Here is a 15269-nt window from a genome sequence, read left to right as displayed (position 1 = left end):
TGTTCATTATAAATTAACTTCTATATTATCTTAATCTTAAATGCAACCTATAAAAAGCATGTTGAGCATTCGGTCCAAATTGGTTTATAAATATAAATCTAGAAAGAAAAGATAACTATTTGAATACTGTGTGTAGTTTCCAAAACACTGTGTACAAATTTCCATACATTGGCATTAATGCCTATCTGATTTTTCCATACAGGATAGCATGAGAATTCAAAACACATTTATCATAATAATGGCCAGTGCAGTATTTGGGGGGGAAAAAATAAATCAGTATGTGATAAAAGTGGCTATTGGAAAACACAAACATATTCTATTTAAGTAAATTTCACTTAGTATCTGGATCCTAAATTTTAATTATTAGTTAAACAGTTCTCCTAAAGGCTCCAGTAAAGGTGTGGGGGGGGGGGGGGGGGGGGGGGAGGGAGGGGTTGGGTTAATGGTGCTCACCGAGTCATACAGGAAAGCCCTAGATTTATTCCCTGGTCTGTGCTGTTACCAGGCCTCAGTGAGTTTTTTTTTTGGGGGGGGTGGGGGTGGGCGGGAAGGAGGTGCAATGCACTATAACAGGCTTCAGCATTTCCAAACTGGTTGCAGGGATTGGAGGTGGAAGGAAAGTCAACCATGATTTGTACTCTTAGTAACCCCTCATAAACAGTGTGAACATTTGAACCTTGATTGAGGAAAGGCTCAGACTGAATTCTGATCTCACCACAGCACTCATGGCCTAGGCTCATACCTTAAATCAAGCACCGTACAGGGTTGCTTGCATTATTGGAACCAGTATGAGTCACTGCCTTGAGGAGAAAAAGAGGAGAAAATTCAAAACACAAGTTATTGGATAATGACTGATTGAAGGGAAAGCAATTCCCTACCTTGAATGGTATTCTTCATTCTTCAAAAGGATGCATCCTCCACATACCGCAGGATCAGCCCAGGTTGTCAACAGGGAAAATCACAAGGGCCCTTTAAGATAGTTTTGACATCATGTGATCTTCCCTTCTTGCGCCATATAAAAGGCACCTCCCTGGGCTACTTTGTAGCTCTTAACCAGAGGGAGCAGAACACAGAAATTGTAAACACAAACAGACATTTAGCCATACACATGGATCTTAATACCCTTCAAGGAGATGGGAATGGAGGATTTGAATCAGCAGATCCTTGGTACGTGGAGGAAACTGTTCAAAGAGCAAAAGATTACCTCACTGGTATGTATTGATTCTAACATCCGCCACGTACCATAGGAGCTTAACCTAGCAGTGCCACTTAGTGGGCAGGAGATTTAGGTTCAGATTAAACATATGTAGTGAGAACAGATCTTCCAAATTAAAAGATCATCTTTAACTCCAGGCTAAGTCCAGCCAATTTTGGTAAAAGGACTATTTTAAGATGCACTATTGCAGATGCTGTGTAAGATGACTTTTTAAAATATAAATATAATTTGCTCAAAATGTAGCACAAGACATGGTGGAATTACCCTTTACTGAAAGGTTTCCTGCCTGAAACTGGTAACAGGATAAAATTAATTTAATAGGTCACGAAGTTAAACTTTGCTTGGAGACAGCAATTCCTAAATGTTCCATATGATACAAGAAGCCAGTTCTTCAAATTGACTTGGCTCTATCTACATGGAAAGACAAGGCCCATTTAGCATCCACATATCCAAATCTACACTCAAGCCTATCTATGTGGAAGCAATTAGGAAGAAGTCATTTCCTGTAGAAAATTGAATTCTGATACCACCTGTGGGAGATGACCTTATGGTCATCATGCCATATAAAATAAGGACAATCAATGTCCCTGAAGTCTGGACTTCAATGACTTGGCCAGACATAGCAAGTGTCATCAAGAGTGTAGCTTTCCATGTAAGAAATAATAAATTACAGTAAAGTTTGAAAGGTGCATACATAAGTTTATGGAAAACTAAATACAAGACTTAATGAGATGCTGAGATCTGGGTTATATGACCATGTCCCTTTCATAAATATGAAAGGGTCTTCTCCAAGAGATCTGCGCAGGAATCGTTGTAAAATATAGCAACAGCAGCATTACACATGCTGATAGAGATCAGATTCAAATTATATTCTGCAGGCACTGAACATACTCCAAGAAAGGTAAAGTTGCAAACCTTCATAACATTTTTTCATGTGTACTTTAAAATTTTCTTGAGTGCTTTTGTCTTTCTTTCCACGTGGTTACCTTACCAATTACATTCTACAAAAACTGAAATACAGCTGCCATGACGGTTCCTCATCCGACCAAACCTCAGCCCCAAGCTCCCTCTCGAAAAAGAGACACAGTCCTAATACTACCACTTTGGGCTTTGTTCTGGACACAGGCCTTGTAGCATGTCAGCCCTAGCCTCAGACCTGAAAGTCTCCTAACTCCATGCTCCTCCGTAGCACCAGAGTGTAGTAAAACTGGGCACTGGCTGATAAGATAGTTTCAAATGCTGGGTTTGCCAAATTATCCGAATGGACTATTTTCATGAATCTTCGTTGCTTCCGACTCACTTATCTGATGCAATGGTTCTTCACAGGGCTGTAAAGTAAAAAAGGTGGTGTCCCACCTGGGATGCTAATAGGAATGTAGAAATGGCATAATTGCTGGATGGTTGGGGTGGCCTGACAGGAGATAGGACTTTTTGAAACATACTGCTTGAAGACCAATGACAGAATTACTGAATTCCTGATACAGGAATTCAAAAAGGCTCACAGATCTTATCAAGGACTTTGGACATGGTGACCTGTAGCCTCTTGAGTAGTCATTAGCCTTGTCACAACACACCATCAGAACCCCACCCATATCAAAGAGTGCTAGAAGCGTGCTCTAGAGCTTCAGAGATGTATAACTAAATAACTGGGCATTCCAGTAAATCATGTATCATAGGAAGTGTACCACACTCCTAAATCCAGGGTGTCCAACACAACCTGCTACAAGGTTGAAGTAATCTGCATGAACTCCTTTACCAAATGGTGAGAAGATTCCCCTGAAGGCACTTGGGTGGTACTGACAACAGACAAGATTTCTGATGATCTTTGATGAAAGAATCATACTAGTGTGAGTGTGGTGGTAGGCTACTATTGATGGAGTTATGTTCATAATCCCTATAGTTCCACAAGCTGTAACATGGAATTTCTGTCCTTAGGGGGATACTTTGTTGCACCTGACAGACCACAGCAGGGTTGCTTACTGGTGTAATGTACACCAGATCTAAAGAGGCTTGAAAAATCCTTGTATAAGCAGTCTACTTTGGACCTCACCTACTTATTGAACCAGTTTCTGCTCCACTCCCCGTCTTGGCAGTCTACAACAAGAATGGGAAACAAATATCTCCGTAAAATTTGAAGTAATTGCATAACACCTGCGAACGCTCCAGGGCCACGATATTCTGACTTTAGGGCAAAAATTGTACCAATAACAATGCCTTATCAGATGAGCTCACTTGTGGAAAGAATCCCAGCAGCAAATCTAAACTAAAAGATGATTGGGGCTGGCATCAATCCTAGAGATACTTGCAAAAGAAGTCCCGATGATAACTTGCCTTGGTGCTAGGCTAGCAACAGCTAGAGAAACAGTTGGCGCTATCTGATGGCAAATGTGAAAGACAGACATGATCATACAATGTTGAAGGAACTTGTGCAGGGAAGACTAACCTTTTAGGTGTAAGCTGCCCAGTTGCACCACCGAGTCATTGCATTGACTGAGGCAATATTCAGGGCTGGTTCTTTTGGTGAACCCTCTCCTGGAGATCTTCTCTGACCTCTGCAGTTTGTCACTGAGTACAGGCAGAGAACTCCAGATACAAATAGCCATGTCGTAGCAGGTTGAAAGCCAAAATTCATGTACTTTGACAGTAATTATGGAATCCACACAGTGCTAGAGTCTCAGCAATGATTATTACTTGAAGAAATTATATCTTTTGTAAACTAAGTAGATGAAAGTGCAATGCTGACTTGCTTTTTCAAGAAATTACATGATATGAAAGCTCTGAATGCAGCAATGATAGGAATAGTTCTGTTGGACAGCAGTTAACAGAACTGAACACCATCTTAGAAAGGATCATTTACATAGCAGTCACATGGGCAATGTACAAACATCAAACACATCTTAAAGAGACTGGGTCCTTACGATTTTTCTCAATGACAACTTGGCTGTTCCTACAGAATGTGAAGGATGCTGGAATGAAGGATATGGAAATGAAAACTATGTGAATCTAATAAACTTGAAAATGCAAAGCTCATATCAACTGAATAAAATTATAACACTAGTCTAAATCTTGACATTAGTTTCAAGTAAATATAGACTACATGATGAAGATTCAGCTTGAAAATCTTTCTAAGCAGGCAAAATACCATAGACCCTTAGTTTTTCTTTGAGAGAACACAACATAAAAGAAAACAATTTAGATAAAGTAAAGCCAGTTACAAGGTAATCAAAAAATTGAATTGATATCACAAACCATAATAGCAAATCTCAAGTGGGTTAAGGCAAACCGAACCCCAAGATGAGGCCATGACCGTCTAAGTCATTTATTGGTATCCATTATTATACGTATGAAACTTCTACTGGTTCATTTGTTTCATACAGAGTTTGTAACGTTTGAAGATGAGAGTTGTCATATGTGACATAGGATAATGGACATTACCAACTTCATGATATAGGAACAGAAGGCACAATGAATCTGCATTTCTTATGTCAGAACAGAATTAAATCACAAGCATACCATAGGTTTTGGTTCATCAGAGTATTGTAGTGTGAACTATTCATCAATCTGTAAAGTTCAAATGTTGTTTTCCGGAGTTTTCATGGCTAGTTATCTATGCTAAACAGGACTCTAATATTTCATGCAAAAAAATATTCATATCAAACTAAATCTATACATCTCATGGATCATATTATGCCATACATCTCTTCTTCGGACGTCAATCGTAAATCTGTGACTTGGGTAGCGTAATATTTACAATCTAAAGTTTGCCAGATTTCTCTCTCACATAGTAGTTTTAGTTTAAATCTTTTGAGCAGTATTAATTTTTTTAATGTAGAGATAGCTGCAGCGCTACAAATCAAGTTCCAACACTACTTCCTTGGGCATAAAATTAAAAAGAAAGCAATTATTTTCAGTTCAGAAGCAATAGTCCCCATGGACTCTCAGGATTACTTCAACAAATAAAATGTATTCCTCTTTAGTCCTTTCCACCAAAGCCAACACCAATCCAGAGAGAGGGCAGGTTGATAACCTGCCCCTAGACCATTTGCTAGGTCACTCAGGAAGTTAAGACAGCAGCTTGGAGAAACAACCTGTCGCTGCCCACAAAAGCAACAGGTCAACATGTGATAACTCTGTCCCTTCCACAATTTTGTTAATCGTTTGTCTCTGTACTTTTAGGTTCTTCTGCACTACTCCTGACAGACAGGGAAGATTATTAGGAAGCTCATTACCACTTACATGTTTCCTTGGATTTCGCTAATGGAATCATAGAAGCCAATCTACATTATGCCACTCCATGAAACAACACGTTAGTGTGCAGTTTATTGTGCCATCATGATAAGCTAACTTTAGCTTCTAATTAAATACTACATTGCGCATATACTCCCTACAACTATTTTATTGGCATCAGCTCCTAATACCACTCGAAACTCAAACTTAGCTCTTTAATGTTTTTTTAAGCTCCCAACCCAGCCGCTGCAAATTTGTTGTATAATTGGACCCAAATAGTCTGATTTTGTTTCAACCCAGTGACTATTAATTTCAAGATAACAGACACATTTCCAACATATCACCTATTTCTCACATTCTTCGAGACAGAAGCAATTGCATCCTTACCTTCTCCAATCATTACAACTCCAATAGACATGCCCATGAACTTGCTTTTCGTCCATACATGAGTGTTTGCACACATGTTTTTCTCTTCACACTCAACATAAAATCCTGAAACAGGTGGGTGATGAGATACCTGCTCTGCCACAAATCTTAAATGATAGTCTGACTGGCTTCTTCCCTCTGTCCCATCAGAACACTCTGTCTTCTGCAGACAACTCTGTGATGAGGTATTGTATGATTTACTGTTTATTTTGTCTTTTGGTACATCCCATGAACAGTGAAATGTTTCACCAATAATTGGATTGTATGGTTTCTTAGCAATGGCTCCTTTGCGGCCTTCATGGAATGAGGTGAGGTAATACTCAACAAAGCCGATCATCCTCTCTTCAGGGGTAGCACCATCTGTGATAGCAATGAAGAGGTCGGGATGCGACATAAAATCTGCATACATCTCCAGTAAAGAACGTTTTTCCAGTATGAAGGTTGGAAGAACCACCTGTGGTAGATACAGAAAAGCAAACTTTTAAATGCACCCCTAATGTACCCTCAATTTGGTGAAATTTTACAAAATGGTATTTAGCAAATAGGGACTCTTTACAAGATAATTATGGATTTGAAAAGCCATTTGGCCCATCTTGACTCTTCACATTCTGGAGTGCCTTTACTAGTTACACAAAGTCATATTACATAGCCCCTCATTGAATCGTATAGCTCAGAAGGAGGCCATTCAGCCTATTATGCCTGTGCTGTCAATTTGAAATAGCTATCCAATTAGTTCCACTCCCCTGCTCTTTCCCCATAGCCAAGCAAATTTTTCCCTTTTCAAGTATATATCCAATTCCTTTTTGAAAGTTACTACTGAATCTGCTTCCACCACCCTTTCAGGGAGTGCATTCCAGGTCATCATAACACGCTGTGTAAAAAGAATTCTCATCTCCCCTCTGGTTCCTTTGCCAATTATCTTAAATCTGTGTCCTCTGGTTACCGACCCTCTTGCCAATGGAAATAGTTTCTCCTTATTTAATCTATCAAGGGCTATTACAGAGCCCTTAAATGTTAAGAATGGAACTTAGCACAACATGCCTTACCAGCACTTGCTACACCACTGGAAATCTCATACAACACTGAATTTTTTTTTAAAATGAGAAATTTCATCAGGTTCCTTTTTAATAAAATATTAAAGAACTGCAAACAAAAATGTTTTTAGTTAATATTTTAAAACATTTAACCATTTTGGACATAATGCATGCCCATATTTACATGGAATGTTATATGTATAAGCACTTTTGAACATCATTGTAGGGAATTTTGTTGATATTACTTTAGCCTACAGTTTGTACTACTGTAAAAATAAGAGTGCGTAAAATATTCAATGTACCAAAATATCCACATAACCATTACGTTTTGCAGTCTGAAGAGCTTTTGCATTGTTCAAAATGTGCAACATTAAATCGAATATATCTTTTACTTAAAAGCAATTTGTTTTATATATACATTCTTCCTCCCCTATCCATCCCAAATCAATTCATTGATGGCACCAAAGTCCTCAATAAAGGTGAGTTCTCCCCTCTCAAAATAAATTGGTCAACAGAAACTGGAAATTATTTAGCAATCCTGAATTCCTAAGCCAAGGATGCCGTATCAACTTGCAAGCCTTAACTAACACATAATTAGCTTCTCCACTTGCACGGAACTTGAGGTTCAAGGTATTGATTTCTCCTGTGGTATAGTGGTTAGTGTGTGAACAGGATATTGTAACTGACTTTGTCAGAGTTAGGTCATACAGATCAGTATAATTAACAGGTTGCAGCTTGATCTTGAATATCCAACTGTTTGAAATCTGTTTAGAGCTACCTGGTTGAGAAGCTGAATGACCGAACCTGGTAAGAAATTACAAGTTCAACTAATAAGTTCATGATCAGACTTGAGAGCCTGTACAATTTTGTGGACGTCTTGTAGGAACAGTTGGAGCAGCTTTCTGTAAGGATCCTTGAATTACTTAATCTTCTCAAAGGTGATGGCCATTCTGCCTCAGATTGTAAAAAGAAATGAGACCGACCCCTTGTCCTGCAACGAACATTGAGGCTACTATACATCAAAGGGTTTAAGTGAAACTTAATCTGGACTGGAAGGGAGAAGGAAATAGGCTGGAACCTCCAAGGGCCAATGTAAGCACACAATCTTAGTTTTCATCACAATACTTCACCCACTGGGTCTCTTACAACTTGTAAAAGTTGGGTGCTCCAGGCAGTTGCCATATGTCTGAGCCGTAATGGCACATTTGAGATAGTTAGCTTTTTGGCAACCAAAGGTATTAAGGGATATGGGCCAAAGGCAGGTATATGGAGCTAGATCACAGATCAGCCATGATCTTATCAAATGGCGGAGCAGGCACGAGAGGCTGAATGGCCTACTCCTGTTCCAATGTTCCTATCTTAAAACATAGGGCTAGGATATCTTCGAAGATTTCAGTTGCCACCATGCACTTCTAAACAAGTTACCATCGTATGATCTCTCACCAAAGCTATGTTCATGGTTATCTAACTTGTTCTCAAATCACTCCGCCTGGGCTGCCTTTGAAGGTCATCCTATGACTCTTTCATTTAACTCAAAGGTTCATTTCTTGTGCTCTGTTGCTTCTTAAATCATTTAGTCATCATCCAACCCTATTCGCTCTTAATGAAGATTCCGCTCCATGCTCAACTTCTTTTAGATTGTACAGCTTCAATGAACACAATTTTCATTCCTCTTGAAATGTAATGCTGAATCCCTCTGATGTCCTTCAATGAATGAAAATTCAGTTTCTTTTGATTCTTCAGACACAGCTTTTAATGTATTTCATAAGCTTAACTAACAGCTACCACCTTAGTTCTAAAAGTTCCACCCCTTATCCTTTTTCACTTTTTGTCATTCTTTTAGTTGACATTGTCTCTGACCTATATCTCTCTGCTAAAACGAATATTGGCTCCTCTTTTGTGCCATACATTCCTTTTCACCCTCAAAACTCTATTTTAAGACTGGAATATTGTTTTCCACACCTGGGTTGGTTAACACCTCTGAACAAGGTACAAGAAAAAGCTTGTCCAATTGGCAGTCTCTCTTACCTCCAGCCCCCTATAGCAATCAATCTTTCCCTCTCTTCCTCCTCGTAACTTTTATCAGTACTCCTCTGAATGTTTCTTTCCAGTTCTAAGCTGCTAAATACACCATCCTATGTTCACTCGCATTTCTACATTCACCCTATGTTGAAATTAAAGTCATCTCTCAATCACCAATTCTGACCTCAAAACCGTAGAACTCCTCTCATCCTTTAGTCTTTCCTTCCTCCTATAATCTTCAGGTTTTTGAAATTGAAGCTTTGGGTCATCTCGTCACTAGCTATTGATTTACCAATTCTTCTCGTCCAGTCTTTTCAATCTTGCTGGTGTCCTGCACAATAATTTCTTCACATTGGTTTCTTAATTTAAAAAAAAAGCCTCTAATCTAGCACTTGTAAAAAAAAAATCTGCATGTATGGAGAAAGCCTTTTAGTGTAGTTGAGCTCTGTGTATCTGGGCCCAGAATTATTGCTGCTGTTTAGGAAACTTGTCCTTAATGGAGTTCGGACATTGAAGAGAAAGCAAGAAATCATATGGATTACTGAACGCAACAATAGTTCAATTAACTCCATAGGTAAATAACCAAGGATGGCTCAGTAATATTGTCCTTTAAATTGAAAGTACAACAGTTGTGCTGTCAGGCTCAGTAAACTCCCTAAAACAGCGCCTTGGATTAATGCTTTATGGCTATTATCACTCAGTTCCTACATGACATCAGGCTCTTTAACTCTTCTTGTGATCAGATCACACAACACACTCAGTTGCTGGGTGGACGAAGGAGGGTGGCAATGAACCTTTTCTTCCTTCCCATAGGGAACCAAAACAAGAAAGAAGGAATAAGCTTATGAGAATTTTATAGCTTTCATTTTAAAAAAATTTAACCATAAGAACATTTAAATAAACAGGTTAGCCAACAGGTCTTAAAACAATCACCCCTAAAAGGCAACTATACTTAGATGATGTACTTGGAATATTACAAATTGTCATGCTTACTGTACTTCTAGTTTTTATACTATGTACTTACTCGTGTCAAATCCATACCAAGTTTCAGTTGAGACAGCAAGTGCAATATAACACTACGCTGTTCTTCTACAACTCCGAGATCATCTTCCTCCTTGTTCTCAAATGTATCTTCTGTCTCATCATCTGGGTTTATTTCCTCAGGCTCCTAAAGACAAAATTTAAGTTGGCAAACATTACCACAAGGTTATCTTTTTTATTGAGTTGATTCTAAAAATATCCTTCAGAGTCTCTTGTAGAGTGTTCCTATAGCAGTTTGAATAAGTTAGCAAAGGAACAAGTGTTTGAGCTTCTCTGTCTTGAATTACAGGCCCGGGGGGTTAGGTCCAATTACAGGATTTCATCTAGAAATCGCTAACATAGCTGTAACAACAACAAACAACTTGCATTTATAGTTCCCGACATGCTTAGCAGACTTTATTGCAAGATCAAGGCCACAAAGCAGTGTGATGATGGAGTTAATTTTCTTTGTCCCAATAGTGTTCTTCATCTGAAGCTGGTGGTTGCCTCTTGGTACCACATGTAAACGATCATTATTGATATACAGACCTGAGAAATGGGCATCAATAGTCTAACCTACCAAAGCAGCCATCATGCGCAACTCTGAACCACAGACATCCACAAACATGCATTTCTAGCAGAGTCTCGTTAGAGATCGGAAGTGAAAACCCTGTCTGTATTTTTTTCACTCCCTGGCCTGAAGCACTGAGCCCATCTCCAACATCCCACTCTGGTGCCCTGGCTGAGATCAGCTCACTCAACACAGACCACAGATTGGATCTGGGGCCTTTCCAGTTTGTATGGCTCAGAGCCACACTACCTCCTGCATTTACTTATTGAACCATCTGGCAGCCCAAACATTACTTTTAGCAAGAAATACCAAGGTTACAGTTCCTACAGTAAGTGTCACTATAATGCAGGAATAAAGCATGTGATAAAGTGGGAAATGCCAATGCACTTGATAGTTGTAATGTTCAATGAAAAGTGGATACCTGAATATTTGGAGCATCTTTTGTGGTGGCTGAGACAGTGTTAGTAATTTACATGGCAATATACAGTGGAAATAATTCTGTCACATGTCTCATCAATCATTTTAAGAGGTGGACAACTATTGCAGAGGTTAGTGGTTTACCGAGTATGAGCAGGAAGTAATACAAAAGCTAGAAATATGCAGCAAGTTAATTAACATTGGAAGGAAAGGAGGAACAAACCTGCATTTTTATAGCACCTTTCACATCCTCAGGATGCCCCAAAGTGTTACACAGCCAAAGAATTGCTAAAGATACATTAACACTTTGGGTCAGCATTCCTCATCAGAAACAATGACCTGGCTTTCTTCTTTCAGATACTGAGAGACCAGCTCTGTGTTTTCTGTTTGTCTTTTCTTTTTATCTCTGAATGTGTGAACAGACAGACAGTGAGGAAATGGATAGTATCAGTAAATTCAAGAGCTGGGTAGTTTTTTGTTGGCAGGAAAAAAGCAACTTTGGAACTGGCCAGATGGACTGCAATGGTCTTTCATGATCTATCCATTCCTAAGTTCTTGTGTATACTGGTTCTCAGATCTGCTTTGAGATGATACATAATTTTTTAAAAAGCAATTATTCAAATTTTCCCAAATGCATTTCCTGTTTTTTAAAAATAAAAACAGAAAATGCTGGAAAAGCTCAGCAAGTGAGGCAACATCTGTGGAGAAAGAAACAGAGTTAACGTTTCAGGTTGAAGACTTTTCGTCAGAGTTCTGATGGAAGGTCTTCAACCTGAAACGTTAACTTTCTTTTTCCATAGATGCTACCTCACTTGCTGAGCTTTTCCAGCATTTTCTGTTTTTATTTGATTTCCAACATCCACGATATTTTGCTTTTGATTTCCTATCTTTTTGTTTAGCAATAACAAATTGTATAATCTTTCAACATTAAGCATAGGTAGGATTAGAGGACAATTCTATCTTTGTTTGCAAGTGTAAAAGTGGTTCGTAATTGCTAGTGAATACAATCTTTAAATTTTTTAGTTCACTTGTCTTTCATTTAACACTTGAGTTTACACAGTAAAAAAAGTTATAATTGAACCAGATCAAAGAAATTCAACACAATATTTTGTGGAACATAACCAGCAAACCCTATACACTTCTACACTTACATTGGCAAAGTACTGCAACATAAATTTGAAAATGAAATATTGTTAGTTTTAAATTTTATGCAAACTGTTTACGAAGCTGTTTCTCTCCAAGCCTTTGCATCACGATTAAACTAGCTAGAACATCTCAGATTACATACTGGACAAGCAACTTTTGGCTGTATATTTAAAATAATTTCATTATCATTTACATGCCTTGTTGAGGAGTCATTCCACCTTAAGATGTTTCAGTGCATGAGTAAACATGACTCAAATTTATGTGTACTTCTGGAATAGGCGCAGTGATGTAAGAAAGTTAAATCAGTATCGGCATGCATGCAACTGATTTTTATTTTGACAATTTTTACAGATTGATATATAGCATAAGTATACATATAAAAACTACTTAGAAAAAAATATTCTGGTGAACCTGTCTGGCAGCTCAAAGCAAACTTAAGCAACTGAAATTGGACAAGTCAAATGCCTGTAGCAATAGTAATAACTAAACTTTAACAGGTACCTGTAAAAGGTGGTAGATAGATGCTGACTTGCATATACAAAATACAATTTCTACCAAAAATTTGGTTTCCATCAATTTTGCAGGAAATATGACACTTTCAAATTCCTGTGGCTTCCCACTCAACCACAATACATGGCAATAAATAATCTGTAGGTTAGAGGTAATCAAAGAAATAGGGCATGAGCAAGTCATTTGCAGTCCATGAACATCATTACTCAGCCATAGGGAAGAAAAACAGGAACTTGAGCTTGTAAGACAAAGTGGATGGTCATGGGGGGAGGACAGAAACCTGATCCAAATCCCTGACAAAATTAAAATTCACAAAATAAAAAGAGCAGCGAGTGCAATATACACTGAATCCCTGAATTTTTAAACAACAAATGTACATGTTTTAAATTAGCTTTATATTAAAAAAAAACCACATTGAAAATGTGAAGTGACTAAAATACAGAGATTTGGGGCTGGGGGGGGGGGCGGGTGGAAAGAGAGAGAGAAAGAGGGGAGAAGAAAGGAGGGCTCGGAAGAAAGCTTCAACAAAACACTGCAACCTTTGAGAACAGATCCTTAAAACACTAGGTGCTCTCCAGTGAGAATCCACTAGATACATTAAGATATTTTTAAATCTCCATAACCCTCAACAAAACCTGATCCACATCAGCGCAGGTAACAAACTAGGTATAACTTATCAGGGTTTAACTTAGAGCCAAAACTAAGCAAAATAAGTTAAAGTCAAACCATAATTTCAAATCGAAAATTAAAATCAAACTGACTACCTAAATTAATCTGAGCTAATTAACTACCATACCCAATTGTCCTAAAACCTCATATTGATGAAACATCATTTAAAAGCACTGTGTCAGAAGACTGACATCAAGTAAATAGTGCAGAGCATCATATTGCAGCATAGTCAGTGACCCTGAACGTATCTAGTACAAAAAATGCCTGTAGCAACTTTTTGGTGTAATATTTGTTAACACCTTTATCTGAACGACATTTTTTTAAATAATAAAATACACTGTCCTTCATTATTGCTTATGTGTGCTATAAATAAGACCGTTTACAAATAAATGTTAAACGGATTATAAAACATCAGAAAACTTTAGTTACCATCATAACGGAGGAAACTTAACAAGTTTCGCAAAATGTATTTTGAAAGGTGAAGGAAGGGAATTGGAAAGTTGAATACAACTGGCCTTGTTAAATTTCCTACAGCTGATCATTTCTGATAAGTTACAGAACAGTTTAATTGGAGCAATGTACCAGGGAGGTGCACAAAATAGCTTTAGGGAGTACTACCTCAGTATCTCCCAATAGGGTGAGATGAGGGATATACAATATATATATATAAAATAATATATAGATAAAATAAAGGATACCAGATTAATATACTGCTTGGCAAAGAAGTTTGGGAGTACTGGAATGAGCATCCAGCTTTATGGAAGTGAGCAGTGGGTAAAGGTAATGAGTGCAATCATCCAGTTATGCAAACATCTGTGTACAAAAAAAAGTTAAATATTAAAATGCAGTAAGTTTAACTTTAATTTCTTAGCTAATCAGCTGAGAGAGGTCAGAGTAAATTTCAACAATTTTGTGCCTTTCATGGAGTATTCCAATCAATTTGGTTGCCTTTGACAAACTAAACGCAAACTGCAAAACAGGTTACTATTCCTTAATCCAATTATGAGGTTTAATATAAAAATCATACCACAACTTTCTAACATGTCAATGCTCCAGTAAAAATCCTGAAAATTAGAATAATCTGCAACGGTTCACGATAATGCTCTTTACTTCTGGAAGCTGGGTTTCTAAGTCTCTTTGAATTGGTAACAAGTGAAAGAAAGCCATCCAGTACTTTTCATGAGTTTAAATTTATAAAACAAACTGCAATGTTGAACAAATTTGGTATACAAATAGAGATCTTGAGTCAATGCCCAAGTTCCTGGATTTGCGATCAGCAGAAACTACAATAGAATTTTTTTTCCAAATTGAGAAACCAAGATAGAAGAGTAAAAGAGAAAACAAGGTAAGTGAGGAAGTAGTGATTAGGTGATGCTAAGCACGAGTTTAACAACCTGAAGATTACAGGAGGAAGGGAAAGGTGGGGGAGGCAAGGAGATCCACAGTTTTGATGTACTGGAAAATAATAAGTTAGAGTACAAGACTATGTAATGAATATTGATTGCAACACACTGAGGATGTAGGGAGGAGCAAGACTCGCATATCTGAAAAGTAGAAAGAACAAGGCAGGAAAGTTAGAGGAGCACTGAACGTAGTAGCAGCTTGTGGGTCACAACAATAAAGCAGCACAATGTGTTTGTATGTTAGGTGGCACAACAGGATACAGTTCAAGGAGCTCAAATAGATAGCCTGGTGATTCCTGAGAATACAGACCTTAGAAAAATTGTAATGAAGTACCAGTGGACAAGTTACAGCTTTCTTATTGCCTAATGCATTCTCCTGTGACCCTGGCTCAGCAAGATTCAATTGGTATCTCCACTTCTCCTCAAAATGATGAAAAAGTATGCAAGGGCATTTCTGTAAGGAGAGATTGGATTTCAAAATTTATAATCTTTATTGCGGTTTTAATTCACATACAAAACTACCATCCCATTTGGTCTTGGCTAGGGTGAAGATGAAAAGAGCAATAAATATAGCTTTAACCCTTCCTTTACAGTATTTAAATAAGATG

The 15269-nt window shown here is 37.9% G+C and overlaps 1 protein-coding gene across 2 annotated transcripts in view; it reads right to left on the bottom strand.

Moving 5' to 3' along the window:
* osbpl11 (oxysterol binding protein-like 11) overlaps positions 1–15269 on the bottom strand; it is a 64838-nt gene that overhangs the window by 8294 nt on the left and 41275 nt on the right. The window contains exons 8-10 of one of the 2 annotated variants that reach the window (XM_067987310.1): positions 14972–15115; positions 9950–10093; positions 5831–6323 (exon numbers count right to left, since the gene is read on the bottom strand). In XM_067987310.1, the coding sequence (XP_067843411.1) occupies positions 5831–6323; positions 9950–10093; positions 14972–15115 (781 nt within the window). The remainder of the gene's footprint in view (positions 1–5830; positions 6324–9949; positions 10094–14971; positions 15116–15269) is intronic. The other variant, XM_067987311.1, reaches the window with a different exon arrangement.

This window comes from Heptranchias perlo, chromosome 7 (genome assembly GCF_035084215.1).
Source record: "Heptranchias perlo isolate sHepPer1 chromosome 7, sHepPer1.hap1, whole genome shotgun sequence".
NCBI classification, from domain to species: Eukaryota; Metazoa; Chordata; class Chondrichthyes; order Hexanchiformes; family Hexanchidae; genus Heptranchias; species Heptranchias perlo.
Note: the sequence above shows the minus strand (reverse complement) of the source record. Positions and strands in the feature narration are given on the sequence as shown.